Raw genomic sequence first — 16,765 nt, 5'->3', positions numbered from 1 at the left:
TTAAAGGGACAAGTGGTTGTGCGTAATGAAGAAGAAAACATGTATGCCAGGAGTGAAATGAACAACGGCTGCGATCCTTTCAGGCTTGTTTTATTTTTATGTTTATTACAGGGCAGACAAGTTTGTCTATATCATGACAAGGTCAAACAATGGGACTGTAGCGTTAAAGTGGTCAAAATGAAAACTTAAGATCCACTTTATTCCTTCAGTTTTTTGTTACTGCACATGCTGAGAGGCTAAAACGAGAATAACACTCCATCCATTTCAAGTAGACACTTTATATGTAAACATTTGTGCCCAACAATCATGCAGCATCTGTACAAAAATAGAAAATGAATGCCATCAACACTTATGGGTATTAAATCCTACTCATCCCTGCAATGTTTAAAGAGGACCTGCAGTAGATCTGGAAATGCAGAGGGAGCCCCAGAGCTCCGGAGCAGAAAGGTGGGATGAAAAACACAATCCCACAATTCATTTTCTCAGGTTTGAGTTGATTTTTGAAGCTGCGGGGAGGGATGCAAGGCTCCTGTAAATTGCCTTTGATCTTGTTGTAGTGGGAGCTGTGCTTCTGTAGAGGGCAGGTTTCTGAAAGCATTGGTTCACTGTTGCATCACCACCAGTTACAGCCATCATAGATTATATCATCCACTTCTTTTTGATCTGTTTCTTGGTTTGTGCGTCCAAGTGTGTGTCTGAGCATCAAGCACACTGTATGTGTGTGGTGTCTGTCTTGGTCCGGGCGCCCCGAGAAGTTGTTGTGTGTACGTGGCGGGCTGTAAAGTGGTTGAGGCCCATGAAGGGCAGCTCTTCAGCTACTGATCAGAACACAAGTGGGCAGTGGTCACAGCCTGTGAAATGAATGGATGTGCGGCAGGAGAATAAATGAGATTCTGAATCATTTCCGTTGTCAGATGAGAGCAGAGAAACCGCTGAGAGCTTGTTCAAACACACAGAGAGACAGGAGGGTGAGGCTATCTGGCTGGATGCTGAAGGTCTCTCAGGCGGCACATGGCCTTTTTCCAGGTCCTCTCAGTTTTTAAGGACTGTGTTCCTGCAAGACAAGAATACAGAAGAGCACAAAATGTGAGAAGAGCATACAGAAATCTCTCTCTTCCCACATTTAGAGGCTATCTATCTGCAGTACAGTGCACATCCCAAACTGTTACGGTGCTCCCTGTCCTCTCAGTGTCTTCTTCAAAAGTATCAAGCGAGGGACGTGGCAAAAATATGTAAAGGAAATAGATGTGATGCAGCTGTTCTTATGCTCTCCATCTTGTCTTTCTCATTATTCTGCAGAACGTTTTGAACAAAACAACCATACAATTTTCTGACAGGAACATGGGAAGCATGATGAGCGGATTTGCATTCCTCTGTGTTGCATAACACATCTTTCTCTCTCTCTCTCTCTCTCTCTCTCTCTCTCTCTTATTTCTCTCTCTCTCCCTTTTTTTTGTACTGTATCTCTCTCTTTCTTTCTTGGACATGAAGCTTTGTGTTCTATAGGTGCTAAACTTATAAGCGGGAAAGTGAATAGCCACTTTTTCATGTTCTTAATGTACAAAGCAAGCTCTGGTTTCTCTTGCCCGTCAGACCTGCTCCCCATTGAGAAATCCTCAGATAAAACTTATATAAAAGAGAAGAAAGCTTGATGCATCTTTTTCTTCTCAAATTAACTGAGCGCCCAGCCCTTTTTGTATTGTAAATCTATGATGATGATAAAAGCCACAGTGCTGGCAGTAATTCAGTAACAATGCCACCTAACATCATTCTCCTCATTTTCCCCCCCTCCTACAACTCCCAGGGCTGTTTCAGCATTAGAAATTATTGATGCCTTTACTGCCTAGATAAAAGTCTTTGACAAAAACTGTGGGTAGTTATTGTTCCACTGAAGCTATCATAATTAGAGCAGAGTAAGACAGGGTTGTAGCTCTTTGAGATACAAAGTAAGTATGCACAAATATCCTTTTTTGATTTCCCCCTCCTCTTTTTTACCTTATTTGTAAAAGAATGCCGGTTATTTTCCAGGTATGTCACTGCTGTTTTTACTATTACGCATGAAAGGTGTTCTGGATCTGTTACCTTGTCACACAAGACTTAAAAGGTTAAAGGTTAATCTCCAAAAGTAAGCTTTCTTGTAAGATGTAATGCTGGGTAAAATCACCAGTAGTCTGCATGCTCATGTCTGCGGCTCATGTGGCTGGGACCTTCCCCAAAAGGGTCACAACCTAAATTTTAAGGTTTGCAAAATTAAAAGGCGTTCTGTTAGTTAAAGTGCTCATATTATGCTTTGTGGCTTTTCCCATTTCCTTAATTGTGTTATATATGTTTTTGTGCATGTTATAGGTTTACAAAGGGAAAAAGCTCAAAGTCGACCCCAAAGGGACTTCCAATCTCCAACAAAAAACATGGTCATAAACTGCTTTAAACAGCTCTATTGCAATCCTGCCTTTACTTCTGGGACGAACGTGCGTCACTTTGTAACATGTTATATTGCTCGCCTAGCTAATAGTGGCACGCCCTCAAATTCTGCTTCCTACCTAGCTACTGCACATGTGCGACTCCCAACAAAGATTGAATAGAACAGTGATGCCTCACTCTGTAGCTAAAACAGAGAGCTCAACACACAGGGTGAAAAGAGGAGCTGCAGCAATGTGCAGTATTACCAAAATATGGTGTTTTTTGAAAATGAAACCATGTAAACCTACTCTGGTACAACCTCTAAATACAATTATGAACCTGAAAATGAGCCTAGTATGGGGACTTTAAATTATGGGACGGTTTTAGGGTTTTCTTAAATTTAATTGTTCCTCTGAAATACTAGTCAATTCTTCCTCTTCAATTCTCCAAGTAATACTCAGAGATAATCAGTCTTTCATAACAGGTTAACATAATATTCAACCTGATATATGAGGGTGCAGGTAGATATTGCTTTGTGTCATCAGGTCACAAGCCAAAATAGTGGGGACTAACATCTTGCAATCTCCATTACCTACAGTGAAAGATCAATTTAAGGATAATGCTGATCTTTCATGTTTAATGTTTTTCCAACTCAAAGTAAAACCATAAAACATGTGGGCTCTGTAGTTTTTAGCAAAGGTTACTCTAACGGGAGTAAATTGTGCATTTATTGGGGATTATATTTTCAGGTGCTGATTAATACACATTTGGTGCTCAAGTGATTATTTGAGCACCAGGACCGTATACGGTATGTGTAATAGACTCATAATAAATTACAGTATCCATTTTCATCAACAAATTTTTTTTAAACATGTCCCTCAGTGTAACAGTATGGCGAATTGATGTGTACTGAAGTTCCTGTAGCACAAAGCTATATCTGGTATTGGCTACACAGACAATATAGTACAACTGACTCATTGTTGGATTTGGATTAATTGATGATAAGAGAAATAGAGAATATCATCAGACCCTTATAGCTGTACCAAGGCAGCTGTAAATGTACCAAAATAATTGAATGTAACTAGTGTACCTAGCAATCGCCATGGTGTCCTTGGCCAGGTAGATGTACCAGTAGACTAGGTTGAAGATCGCAAAGGCCAGGGGGAAGAGGATGCGTGCGTACTTGTCGATGGGGCTGGTGCCAGCCAGCTGCGGGATTTGAGGAAAAGCTGAGCCCTGTTGGAGGAAAATCGGCATTCGCAAAACTTCTTCTGGCTCACTGCGACACCCTGAGTGGTTTCTTCTCTTCAGGTCTTCCTGATGGCTGCTGTCCAACTGGTGGGAGGGGGTGGTTTGGAAGAAAATCGGGGAAAGATGAGTAAGTCTGTGTTTGTTGGGTTTTCGCCTCAGTGAGAGAAAAGGGGTAGTTAGGGAATTTCAAGCCAGTAAGTACATGTATGGTGATTTAAACATGAGTCATGTACAGTATATAAGGCTGGAAGTTATAGGGGTCCCCACAGTAGCTTTCTATAAATGGCATTCCAGCATCCCTATAGAACACAGCAGGCAGTTTGCTGGATGCCCACAGGATGGTTAGGAGATTATGCAGGGAGGATTGCTGGAGTTGTTCTCTGTTCTCACATTGAGGCTATTTTTAAAGAATCTCACCATGAGCCCCACACGTGAGACAGATCCCAGGAGGAAAGTGTGGTGGCTTACTATATTAGTCTAAAGCATATAGGTAGAGATCAGAGCACTAAAACAGCACATATAACTATTTAATGTGTGGTGTGCCCTGAATGAGGGGAATGGAAGCGCCAGGTGACTACTTGGAAATGCATAGAAAAAGAATGCTGATCTGAGGCATGATTTATTTTTCTCTACATTTGAGTCTGGAGCTGCTGTTGGCCTCCTGTTCATTATCAACATCACTGTATCAAACTCTGCAACAGTCAGGAGACTCGGTACCTCCACTCACCATTATAAGCTATAAATGCATTTGAGATGCCATGTGACATGAATCTTTAAGTGATAGCATAAGCAGGTTGTCATCATACCATGTTTACTATCTTATAATCAGTTCTTATGGAAGTAAATCTGGCTGGTAAGATGTATATTTATACATGTTTATAACAAGGAACCCAACCAAATCATTAGGTTTTTCTTCCAAACTTCCATTAACTGCAGAAAATCACGTTCTAATGAAAACATGTTTATTCTACTGATAAGAGATCTATTGAATCACATTTATTTTTTTCCATTTTGGAGAAAGCGTGTTGGGAAATACGCCTATTTGCTTTCTAGCTGAGTATTAAGCTTGATACCACTCTCGTGTCTGTACAATAAATATTTAGCTAAAACCAGCAGCCGGTTAGCCAAGCTAGCATTAAGACTGAAAACATGGGCAAACAGCAACCTAAGCTTAGGAAAAGCTAACCGGTTTCTGGTCGGTGGTAGTCCCATCGTGAACTATTTCTTTAACTTTTAAAATATATTCATTACCGTGTTTTTCATGTTTATGTGTTAGGGTAATGTTTTTATATTTATGGTTACATTTCTACTCTTAAAGGACCAAAAATCCTATTTTCTTGATCTGCGTCTTACTATGAGTGATGGTGCCTAACATTAACACAAGAGTTTCTGCTGAAGTTACAACGATGTTGGTTATTTTTAAATGGTTATGAGATTTTTACTTAATTTAAATCTAAATGTAATTACCATATCCACACAGTCACAAAGAACATTTGCTGAAATTTTGACTGTTGAACTAATTGCTGCTTATTTAGTAATTAATATTTCATGTTATAGAGACATAATAACGATTTAAACCATGTTTTAGGGGCTTTAAAATCTTGATATACCACATTTCTACAGTTGTTGTGCATTGTTTTATGTGTAATATGAATTGAAACAACAAAAAATGTTTGTTTTTTTGTATATTCTGGTTCTATAAACAGTGGTATAATATTGCCACAGAAAAGGGCTGGTTAATCCGTTGCACTCAATTAAGGGATCACCATGTTTTAATGACGACACAAAGTCAGCCTCTCACCGAAATTGCGTTTTCATCATCGCTGGCGGTATCTAACACCTCAGGCTTTTCTTGTTTAGCTTTCTGTGGCGTCAGACGGTTGGCCTGGAGAGTTGCAAAGTAGTTTACTGCTGCAAACTCGACAAGCGCCGACGCCACAAAGGCAAAACACACAGCAATGAACCAGTCCATCGCTGTGGCATAGGCTACTTTGGGAAGTGACTGACGGGCGCTGATGCTCAAGGTGGTCATGGTCAGCACTGTGGTGATGCCTGGAGGAAGACAAGCATTTATAAAACACGAAAAAATTAAGTATTACTATAATAAACATGATTAGTAGGACATTCATTGGTGGGAAGAGGGGCGTACCAGCAACTGTGCGTGCAGGAACAGACTCTTTGTTGATCCAAAAAGAGACTTGTGACAGCACAACAACCATTATAAGAGGAACGTAAGTCTGTATAAGATAGTAGCCCAGCTTCCTCTTGAGGTGGAAATGGACCACCTGCACAGAGTAGTGACCTGCAAGATAAACAGCATGTGTGAAGAGAGCTACCCCGTGGGACAGAACACAGTAGCACCAAAAGGATGCCTTAGCTTGCCCTTGAAACTGAATAGCTGCTGAGAAAAACATAAAGATATATTGCCGCTGTTAGGATGGGAATAGTCCTCAAACTGAAAGACAGAATGTAAGAGACAAGAGGAAGGAAGAGAGGAAGGACTAAAAGGATGATGGAAGGAGGAGGGAGCACAGCAGACAAGGGAGGAGGGGGCAGAAGGAGAGCATGCAGTGTCACTATCCTAACACTGCTTGCTATTACTAAACACATGCATGCACACATTCACGGACCAAAAACACACTGCTGCTGCTGCTGCTGCTGCGCACGGCACACACACACACACACACATGCGCAGGTTTTCTCTCTCTCTGTGTTTTCCAAATGGGTATCCTCTCTATGTTTTGGAGCCTGCCTCATCCTTTTCTCTCTATTTCAGGAATCTGCTCGGGTCACAGCAGGGGACCACGTCTCCTTCTTCTGGTGAAAAGAGAAAACACACACACACTCTCACACACAAACACTACTCCATCCTTCCCCCCCCTCTGTCGGTGCATTCACTGGGCTTTAAAGCCCATAGTTCTTTTTAAAGGCACACTGTAAGCATTAGGCCTGACCACTTAAGTATCTTACACTAGGCAGCTGCTCAAGGAAGTCTTTGCTTTTTATACAGGCTCTACTGTGGAGGATTAATGGCCACTAGTGCAGAGTTTAAAGAGGCTCATCTGACTTCTTACTCTCAGATCCATCAGTTCATGAGATTTTCCAAATTAAAATACTAATAATAAGTTTATTTAATATAGCATCTTTTACAGACAAAGTCACAAAGTGCTTCACAAGATAGGCATTTGTGTAAAAAAAGTACAATCTAACAGATAATAAATAAGGGATCAAACCCAATAATTTCTGAATGACCACTGAAAATTATTTCCACATTTTAAACCTAAAACCCATAGTTCACAAACAATACAGTACAAGCCAACAGAAAATAAACAAGGGAAACAAACAGTATGTGTTGAATGACCAATAAAAATCCTTCCATTGATTAAAATCTGAGTCAAAAACAAATTTAAACAAATGTGTCTTCAGCTGCTTTTTAAAAGCTTCAACAGAGACGGCAGAATGTAAGGCAGTAGGATGGGCGTTCCACAGGGTTGGAGCCACTGCTTCAAAGGAACGGTCACCTTTATTTTTTAAACGAGTGCGCGGGTCCACCAGTAATCCTAGGTTAAAAAGACCTGAGGGACCTATTAGTAGTCAACGGACGGAGCAGGTCCGAGATATAAGCAGGTGCCAGACCATGCAAAGCTTTGTAGGCCAAAAAAAAACAACTTTAAATTGTATGCTGAACTTAATCAGAAGCCAATATAATGAGTATAAGACTGGATTGATGTGCGACAAGCTGCTGGACCTGGTCAACAGCCTAGCAGCAAAGTTCTGGACTAATTGTAGACGGTTCTGCTGCAGGTTGCAAAAGTGTCCTTATAAGAAGCGGAATGTGATAGCCGACAGTCAGCGTTACCTGTGTTGGATTTGAATATTTCACTGGACAAAGTCTGTCCCACCAGGTCATATTGCAGAAGACTCATGGACTCAGCGGGACACTCAACAGAGGCAACTGGTCCCTTCCTCCAAGTGAAAAGGATTTCACTGCTGGTGTAGGCATCTAAAAATGCAAAGGAAATCAGGAAAAACTTTGAAAAACTGAAAGGTTAGACACATGTATGTATCTAAGCATTATTAGTCCTTTTCTTTATGAACACAGTTGTTATACTTACAGCTTCCAAACCTGAGAGGACAGGAGTGAGCGTCCATAGGGAAGTCCATCAGCCTCATTGGACACTCTGCACCAATGGTCAGCCTAACAGCAGGAGAACACACAGATACAAGTTATCTCTTCCTGCAAACCTATTGTCCACCAAACATCTCATCTACAAAACAATAAGTAAGATCACCTCATAGTGTAGAGGACAGTTCCGTTCTGCATGATGCGGAAGAGTTTGTTAGGTGTGGTCGTGTTATGAGAAATTGACTTCCTGGAGTTTCGGAAGAAAGTGTCTGGGGTCCAGATCTTGTCCACCATGCGGTTGTTCAGTCGCAGGATTTCAGTGGGGCCCTCAAATTTAAGCCGCTCATCAACCCACATCTGACGGAAGAACATGTCCATGGTGTACTCCTGATGCATGAACATAACATGTCAGTGGTTGTAAAATAAACCATTTCCTAGATTCTAGTTTTGAACTTCAACATTTGTCCTTGTTATACATCAGTCTGCATGATACTGGAGAGCAATTTCAACTGGCAGTGGAAGGTGTTGAGAGATGATGAGGCAGTGATGGATGCCACTCATCCCAGATAATCATTAATCAATCCATTCAGCCATTCCATATGGAAGACATATTGCTTATTGATTTAAAGGCCATCAGTGATGGAGTCATAAAGCAGGTCAAACATATTAAAGCTCATCAGACAAAGTGCTGTTATCTCCCACAGTCTCCACATATACATCTCCTTACAGCAGTAGTATTTTACCATCTCGACATCTGAAACAGGTCCAAAGCTGGTGACAAAGATGTCTGTTTTCACCTCCGTAACACCACCTGCAGCAGTAATTATGACAACTGTACAATGCACACAACAATACAAGATGCACAATAATAGACTTGCACAAGCTGATTATTTTATAACTAAATATACAAATCTTTACAAACAAGGCTTTAGGATTTAAAGTCTGAATTACCTCCAGATCCTGGCCGTAGTCTGTTGTCATAACCATCCAAAAGTCGATCCAAAATGAGAGTGATGTTGTCCGAGTAAATCCTCTCAATTCCAAATACACTACCAAGACTGCAGAGAAATAAAAAGGTTAAACTCCAAGGCTCGTGGTACGCTGACCATTGTTCAAGCAGAGAGGGAAAGCTTACCTTATCCAGCAGATAAAAGTAACTAAAGTTAATGTCAGGACAGCCATACTGGGAAATTTGTCACCAAATTTGCAGTTAGCTCGCATCCTTATTGGTATTGTTAAATTGACTGGTGTGTGAGGTATGTAAGGACACAGAGGCACTAAACTAAGAACAGTAATCTAATTAACAGATTAGTAAATCCACTCCTCTTTTAGACAAACAGTTGATTCTATGGGTATCCTTTACAGACAAAGTAGAATTATTTAAAACTAAAAAACACTAAAAGGCAATGCAACTATCTGTCAATGACAATAAAGCCCCTATGAGTCTGACATGTACAGTAGCTATTATGTTTTTCTTGCTGAAGTTATTATATGAGACAGCAGATGACGCTAACGCCACAATGTTGTTCACAACCGGAACGGTTATCCATACTGAGCGAAGAAGAAGAAGTTTCGAGATTGAGGGGGGCAAAAACAACATGGCGAGAAATAACAAAACAACTAAAGACAATTTCTTAAACTGTCTGTGCTAAAGACTGAAAGTACTTTAACTTGAGATGTTTATAACAACAGGTCTGCAAAGCACTCATCAAGTAAAGAGTGGGAAAGATTAACCGCGTAGTAAACTGTTAGCCAGATACAGTGTAAGTTAGTTAGCTAGCTAGCAGGCGTTAGCCAACCTGTCAGCCGTGTGTGGAGCCGCAGCATGTCGGTGCACTTCGAGGAGAGGAGCGGCGTTGTCCCCTGCAAGACGCCCTGGGGCTCCTGGTACCAGACCATGGAGGAGGTTTTTATCGAAGTCAATGTGACGCATGGGACGTCTGCTAAAGAGGTCAAGTGTCATTTGGGATCCAGAGACATTGAGCTGCATGTCAAAGGGAAGGACATTTTCAAGGTACACTCTCAATCAACGTTATTTTAACTAAGAGAAAGAACGGTAAATGAAGAAAAATGACATACTGAATGTGGGAGTAATTGGGTAAATTTATTAAAGAACAAAAGTACATGCATTTGTTTATATGTTTTTAGTTGTTTTTTTAAGGGTCCTATGACATGGTGCTTTGTTGGATGCTTTATATAGACCTTAGTGGTCCCCTAATACTGTATCTGAAGTCTCTTTTACATAGACCTTAGTGGTGGTCCCCTAATACTCTACCTGGAGTCTCTTTTACATAGACCTTAGTGGTGGTCCCCTAATACTCTACCTGGAGTCTCTTTGCCGAAATTCAGCCTTGGTGCAGAATTACAGCCACTAGAGCCAGTCCCACAATGAGCTTTACTTAGTATGTGCCATTTCTGTCTGTAGTTTTTTTTTTCTTCAAATCAATGAAAAGAGGACTCCTCCATCAGAGCTTTTGCACTAGGTGCCTGTCCAATCAGAATCTCATTATAATTCTTGATTCATATTCAAAATGGGTACATCCCTTTTATACTGCAGGTGTTAAAGGTTGGGCTCATCTTAAACTACTTCACACACTGCCGGGTACCTTGTGAATTCCCCCCTTGTATTCAAGTCTTTTTACTTAAACCAATTTAAAAAATATTAACTTATAACCAAAGTCAGCGTAGCAAAACAAACAGTATTTGAAACTGAAAATAAAATTATAGTACAAGTATGGAAAAGTTGTACTTGATTACAGTACTCGAGTAAATGTACTTAAGTTACTTTCCACTACTAGGAAAAGCACAGGTGTAATCAATAAAATTGACGTTGGCTGTATTCTATTTCACGATGGATAAATACAGGAATTTCAAATTTCTTCAACTAAACCTGCTCTGTCTCCTTGACCAGATTAACAATGTAAAGAACAACTCTCTGTTACTTAAAAACACATTTATAGAGGAGAAAAAAAGAGAGGGAAGGCTCAAAGTTTGACTTGAGTTCAACTTTCCCAAATGATTTACTCCTGACGATAACTACCAAGTGAACACATATATTAACCTCACAGTCTATTCTTTTTACATTCCGTCAGGGAAAGTTGTTTGACACAACCGTGTCTGACGAAGCTACATGGACACTAGGTAGGTTTCATGCCTATACATACACTCACTAGCTTAGACTTTAATGTTCTAAAGGCCACCCTTATCGCAATCCTGTTGACCTATTTTCCTGCTTAGAGGACAAGTGTCTCATCCGGATCATTCTGATGAAGACTAACAGAGAGGCAGGGAACTGCTGGTCCTCCCTGCTGGAGGGGGAGTACTGTGCGAATGCCTGGGTCCAGGACCAGATGCAGAAGAAGCTCACACTGGAGAGGTTCCAGCGGGAGGTTAGTTTGATTAAGTGCCACCTGAAGTCATGAGATGCACACCTGTCTTCCTCTACACATGGCCACATCAGTGTAACTTTGTTAGCCAGGTAGATACACCTTTCTAATAAGCCGCCCCTAATAGTGGGCTTAGAGGTTGTGACGAATGGCTTCATTAATGGTTTATAAAGTATTTAATAATGATCAGCTTTAATTGCCAGGTTGCGAAAAAATCTCTTTGGCTTGTTTCTATTTTGTAATATCGTAGTTATAAATGTTAGTAAGCCATTAATTCATGCTGATGGATTTCTCACTTTCTACTAAGCAGTGAAGTCTGTCTTTATAAGATACAAATAACTAGATTTTAATCAAGACTGGCTGCAGCCCTTTTCAAGAAAAAAGTGTTTAACTGAGGAAGTTTTAATAGGATTTTTTTCCCAAATGGACAACCTAAAGGTAGTTGTTTTTATTGTGTTTAACTGTTCTATGAAGTAGTGGTAAATTATGTATTAACAATTAATAAAGCCATTATTTTCAGCTAATAACCCCCTAATAGTGTGCCTTATTAGAATTTGGTACCGCCAAATAGATACTTGTTAATATCACTTTGCTGCAAATAATAACTTTAACCGGTGTCCATTTACACCAAACAACGCTTCCCAGGTGTTGAGAGAAACCGGATATTTTATCCACAGAGCAGCACAGATATTAAAACTGGTGTGGATTTGTTAAATGTGTGCTAGCCTTGATAGGTGGCAACAGAGCTCCTGTTTCTAAATTAATTGCATTCCTCTTTGCTAGAATCCTGGATTTGACTTCAGCGGTGCAGAGATCACTGGGAATTTTGCTGGCGGTGGTCCGGACTTTTCCAATTTACAGAAGTGAGCAACGTCATGGTGTCCCCATCAACACAACTGGGGACGTCCATGGTATGCAGACAAACAAAGCCCCAATGATGAGAAGTCAAAGATTTGCCTTTAGAACTTAAATACTGTATGTTTTAATACAGGACAAAGACAAGTTCGACAAAGACCCTTTCATCTGTGTTGTTGCAAAGCTTATACAGGCAGAACAACCGATGTTATACTGTTCCATTTGGATGTAACAAGCATGTGTGATGCGTTTAAATAATGAGAAGAATGCAGTTGCTATAACTTTTCAATAAAGTTTTATTGAAAGGTACAAGTACATAGGTTAACAAGATGGTGTATTGAATTTGACATTTTGAATTTGAGAACACATTTTATTTCTGTCACTAAAAGAAACTTCTACCCGACAGGAAAACTGGTAAAGAAAATGCAATACAAATTCCAATCCACATTTCCACTGCAACAACCTTTTTAGTGTTCTCTGCATAATTGACAACTGAAATCAATTAATACATGTGTTACTTCACTCTGTGTACACAAATTAAGAATTGGTGAAAACAACTCATCTGTAACCACTGATGACATTTCAGCTCAAACTGTATGATTAGCTATACCTGACAGTTTTGTCAGTAGCCTCACTTCTCTGGAGAAACCCAGAGCTCCCTCGCCGTATCAAAATAAAACAAAAAATCTTCACCTTGGGTAGGAGTGTGCATTCAGGACAGTTAAGCAACCTAGGGTGGGAGTTAAGGATTTTGGGCCCGATATCTTGGTTCCATTTTTGCTGTTCACAAAATCCTTCTCCCTCCTCTTCCACATGGTGGACTGAGGACCTAGGTGGTTCTATACTTATTCGCTTTAAACCAGCAACCCGTTCCAGGAAATACCAAACACCGTGGTACGGATTTTAACAAGGACAATCTCTAGAATTGTGCAAGCAACTCGACCAGGATGGCAGCAGATAAACCTTTCTGACGAAGCATTACTCCTTGTCATAGGGCAGGAAAAAGAAGAAAAAAATGCGTGTGCTTGATCAATGTATGATGGCAAACAAAGTTGAGAAAAGCCGTAACATTTTTAGCTTTTCCTTAAAGAAATCCATCACCACCGATGAAGATCTGTAAGGAAAATAACTGGAGCTGTACATGGGTGACCATACTGCAAGTCACCCAAACATTACATCCAACCAGAGAAAGATAATTTGGAGACAGTTGTAACTTTTCTCAGCATGTAAGTTCACCCGTTTGTACCCCCAGGTTTAACAAGCTGACTCGGGTATGGTTGGAAGATGAGTGATCTTGTAGTAGCTATGCTTCAGCTGACGTGCAGTTCTTCCCGAAATAGACCAGCGAAGCCTTTGGCCGTTAGGCTTGGAGCACCTGGTGGTGGCATATTCAGCCAGACATTTTCCAACCAACTCCCGCACACAAACTAGGTCCCCGTCTCTGATCTGCGCGGAGAAAAACATTGTTAATCGTGCACCGAGGGCCTGTTCCATAATGGTGACTAATTTCCACAAATCCAAACATCAAACAATCTTACATTTGGGCTTTAACCAGACAAAGCTACACCAAAACTACTTAAGGCAAAAATATGACTTCAGAGTTGTTAAATGCACGACACATTTATGATTAAAACGGTGCTTACATTTAGCTGCCGCTGCAGACTTTCCAGGGCCTCTGATATTTTGTCGATGTACTCAGGGTCGTGTTGTTCCTGGGCCTCATAACACAGGAGAGCCATGGCGAGCAGAGAAGGCTGCAGAGAAACAGAGTCTTAATCCAAAAAAACTGCAAACACAGTAAATGTGGTTTTCTAAGAAAGCTGCCATAGAAAACATTAGATTTAAAAAAAATGAATATGCTCAACGCAGAGGGACTACCACTACAAACATGACAGCGTTTTGAGTGGCTAGCAAAGTGGAACTGTTGGATGCCACTTTGACATCATGAAATAATTAATAAAATAAATTTTCACCTGGAAATAGACCACCTTTAAAATGTTTGCAGACCGGTTACTTTGGCCTACCTTTATTTTGGAGAAGACAAAGGAGCAGTGACAGGCTTTCAGCTGAGCCTCCAGTCTCTCAAGGCTCAGTATCTTCTTGCTGTGAAATGAAAATGCTTTTAGTATCAAGATGGCAACATATATATTTTTATTAGATGGCTGTGAAGCAGAGCTCACTAGATTAGACATACATCTGTCCATGGCAGTTTAGTGACAAAACATCACAAAATTGATTTCTAAATTTTAAACTTAAACAATATCACTAATGCTTTGAACACATTTTCACATTAGTTTTTTACAACATGTCTAAAAATCTACATGATTTTATGTAAGACTGTGCCTGTTGACTTTAAAAACATTTTTTTGGACTAGTATTCTCTTTAGAGCCAAATATGAGAAGACCCGATTTTAGTAGAGTAAATATAATCTTGTTGAGTCATGGTTCAACCCTGCAGGTTGATGTGACCGTCCTTACCTCTCAGCGTCGAGCTGCTCCTGGATGTGGCTGTGAAAGAGACGGAGGAAGCGGAGGGCTGTGGGGGCCTTCACCTTCCAGTAGAGCTTCTCCATGATGATCTTCTCCATCCGCATCATGTCAGACACTGTAAAGCGATTCTGACTGATGCGGATCAGTTCGTTGGCTAGAGGCACATTTTTCTCCTCTTCTGCGGACTTCACGGCAATGTAGAAGCAGCACAAGCCCACGCAGGACAGGTGCTTTGGCTGAATCTGAAGGACAGGAAATTAGATTAGAAAAACAACCTGTAAAATGTTTGATAGCCAACTAGATGTTCAGTTCAAGCATTAATGCATTTACAAACCTTCATTACAGAGAGGAATCGATCTAACAAACTGATGGCCAGTGAGAAGGTCTCTGAGCTGAAACCAAAGAACCTGGTCAAAGAGAGCAGGTCCTTCACCTCCAGCTCCCTCCGTCTGGTGGTCATCCTGAGGCCATTGTCCTGGGAGCTCTCGATGAGCCTCAAGCCGCTGAGCTTTGGTTGGTATCGGCCCTCCAGATCTGTCAGGGCCTTTAGCTGAACTGCAAAGGGCTGTGCTCCAGGTCCTGTTACTGTGTCGATCATCTGTGAAGATAAGGAAATAGATCTGAATTAATAAAAAGGACCAAATTTAACTAAAACACTTTTACTCCCAGTCTCAGTACAATATTGTGTGTATGAATATATGTGATACTTTAAAACCATAGGTATGGCTAGCTAAATGATATCTACACAGAGCTGAAATGACAAACTAGACTGGGTGTCTAATAATACACTTGTTTTAAGACATTGTGCTGGGTGATATGGTCCCTAGTAAAAGAAGACATTAACTGTTCACTCTGCTATAACGTTTTAAAAGAAGTTACGAATTTAAATTTATGAACTAAGACCAGAAAAAGACAGCAGTTACATACTATTACAGCAAACAAATTCCAGACGGTATCTAGCGTATTATATACATAAATCTCCTACACAAAATGTTAAAAAAAAAAATATATATATATATATATATATATATATATATATATATATATATATATATATATATATATATATATATATATAAATATAAATATATATATATATAAATATATAAATTAAATATAATGGTTGGTTCATTTTAGGACAACGGAACTTTAATAAGAAAAATATATTACACATTTTAGCGTATACAATCTAGTTTACTAATATAAAACATGTCTGGTTTAGGATATGTATTGCTCAGGAGTAGCTGAGACATGGGAGTCACATTTCTAAGTTATCCAGTAACGAGCCTTCCCCTAACAGCTGTCATTGACCTGGACTCAACTGGACTAGCTAGCTAGCCAAGCACGGAGTGGTGGTAACTTTTGGTAACTGGATATATAACAGGGACACGTATGTCAAACTAAGTTTGTCACAATTTGTAATATTATTAGTATTTGAAAGTATATATAACGGTAAATAAATGTATGATTATCTCTGTTGTAGAAACATGTTCGATAGTCTGTACACATGATTAGGCTAATATCAAAGGACCAGGCCGAGCGTGTAACGCTAGTCATGTCGGGACATGTCCCTGCCGCACACACCAATGCAGAACTATCACATAGTCTGATGACAACAACAAACCCAAGTATGATACCAATTTAAACCGTACACCGGTGGCTAAAACTTTAAGACACAACACTGTGGGCATTCAATCAATTTAACGTGTTGATTCTAGACGGAAAAAGTGAAAATAAACTAATCAGGCGATAACAACGTAACGTTAACCCTTAACGTTAGCTACAACCGCTAACGTTAACATACTTTTCCAATATTCATAGCGTTAGTTTAGTCTCTTTTCAGCTAAGGACGTTGGCATAACAACGTTTTAAATCCCAAACCCCAATTTTAGTTTAACATATTGTCAGTTAACATGATATAGAAGAAATATTACCGTTAGTTAGCTATCCTTAGCTAGTTGACTTACCTTGGATGAAGTTAAGTTGTCTTTATTATGATGAAAAATAAGCGATTGAAAAAATGCTTCCACACGCTTTAAATAAGCGAATGGAAAGATACTTAAAACACAAAAAAGGGTAAGTATGAACTTTCACTAAAGAAAGTTTTAAGCACAGGTTAATTTCTGCCTATGCACACCCCCTACCCTTAGCGTAAGGCGATGGTGAAAAAGGGCCGTGTAGGAATTAATGCAGGCATAAAACCGAGCCCATGCCCAAACACGGAGAGCTTTCATTGGTCACCAACGGATCACATTCC

At 40.0% G+C, this 16,765-nt stretch overlaps 3 protein-coding genes across 3 annotated transcripts; 1 reads left to right on the top strand and 2 right to left on the bottom strand.

Moving 5' to 3' along the window:
• Positions 1 to 80: 80 nt before the first annotated feature.
• On the bottom strand, positions 81 to 9,178 carry gabra6a (gamma-aminobutyric acid type A receptor subunit alpha6a). The gene is made up of 10 exons (XM_034884296.1): positions 8,913 to 9,178; positions 8,729 to 8,835; positions 8,521 to 8,588; positions 7,944 to 8,164; positions 7,767 to 7,849; positions 7,511 to 7,654; positions 5,801 to 5,953; positions 5,453 to 5,703; positions 3,491 to 3,735; positions 81 to 1,054 (listed from the first exon to the last, which is right to left on the bottom strand). Exons 1-10 carry the CDS (start codon positions 8,996 to 8,998, stop codon positions 1,033 to 1,035), a joined length of 1,380 nt encoding a protein of 459 aa, XP_034740187.1. The 5' UTR covers positions 8,999 to 9,178; the 3' UTR covers positions 81 to 1,032.
• Positions 9,179 to 9,336: 158 nt separating this feature from the next.
• Positions 9,337 to 13,017, top strand: nudcd2 (NudC domain containing 2). Its single transcript, XM_034884304.1, has 4 exons — positions 9,337 to 9,791; positions 10,870 to 10,918; positions 11,015 to 11,166; positions 11,947 to 13,017. Exons 1-4 carry the CDS (start codon positions 9,603 to 9,605, stop codon positions 12,028 to 12,030), a joined length of 474 nt encoding a protein of 157 aa, XP_034740195.1. The 5' UTR covers positions 9,337 to 9,602; the 3' UTR covers positions 12,031 to 13,017.
• On the bottom strand, positions 12,297 to 16,739 carry ccng1 (cyclin G1). Its single transcript, XM_034884303.1, has 6 exons — positions 16,476 to 16,739; positions 14,843 to 15,106; positions 14,497 to 14,750; positions 14,043 to 14,121; positions 13,662 to 13,772; positions 12,297 to 13,464 (listed from the first exon to the last, which is right to left on the bottom strand). Exons 2-6 carry the CDS (start codon positions 15,104 to 15,106, stop codon positions 13,273 to 13,275), a joined length of 900 nt encoding a protein of 299 aa, XP_034740194.1. The 5' UTR covers positions 16,476 to 16,739; the 3' UTR covers positions 12,297 to 13,272.
• Between the last annotated feature and the right edge of the window lie 26 nt (positions 16,740 to 16,765).

This window comes from Etheostoma cragini, chromosome 10 (assembly GCF_013103735.1).
Source record: "Etheostoma cragini isolate CJK2018 chromosome 10, CSU_Ecrag_1.0, whole genome shotgun sequence".
Taxonomy (NCBI): domain Eukaryota; kingdom Metazoa; phylum Chordata; class Actinopteri; order Perciformes; family Percidae; genus Etheostoma; species Etheostoma cragini.
This window is presented reverse-complemented; position numbering and strand designations above follow the sequence as displayed.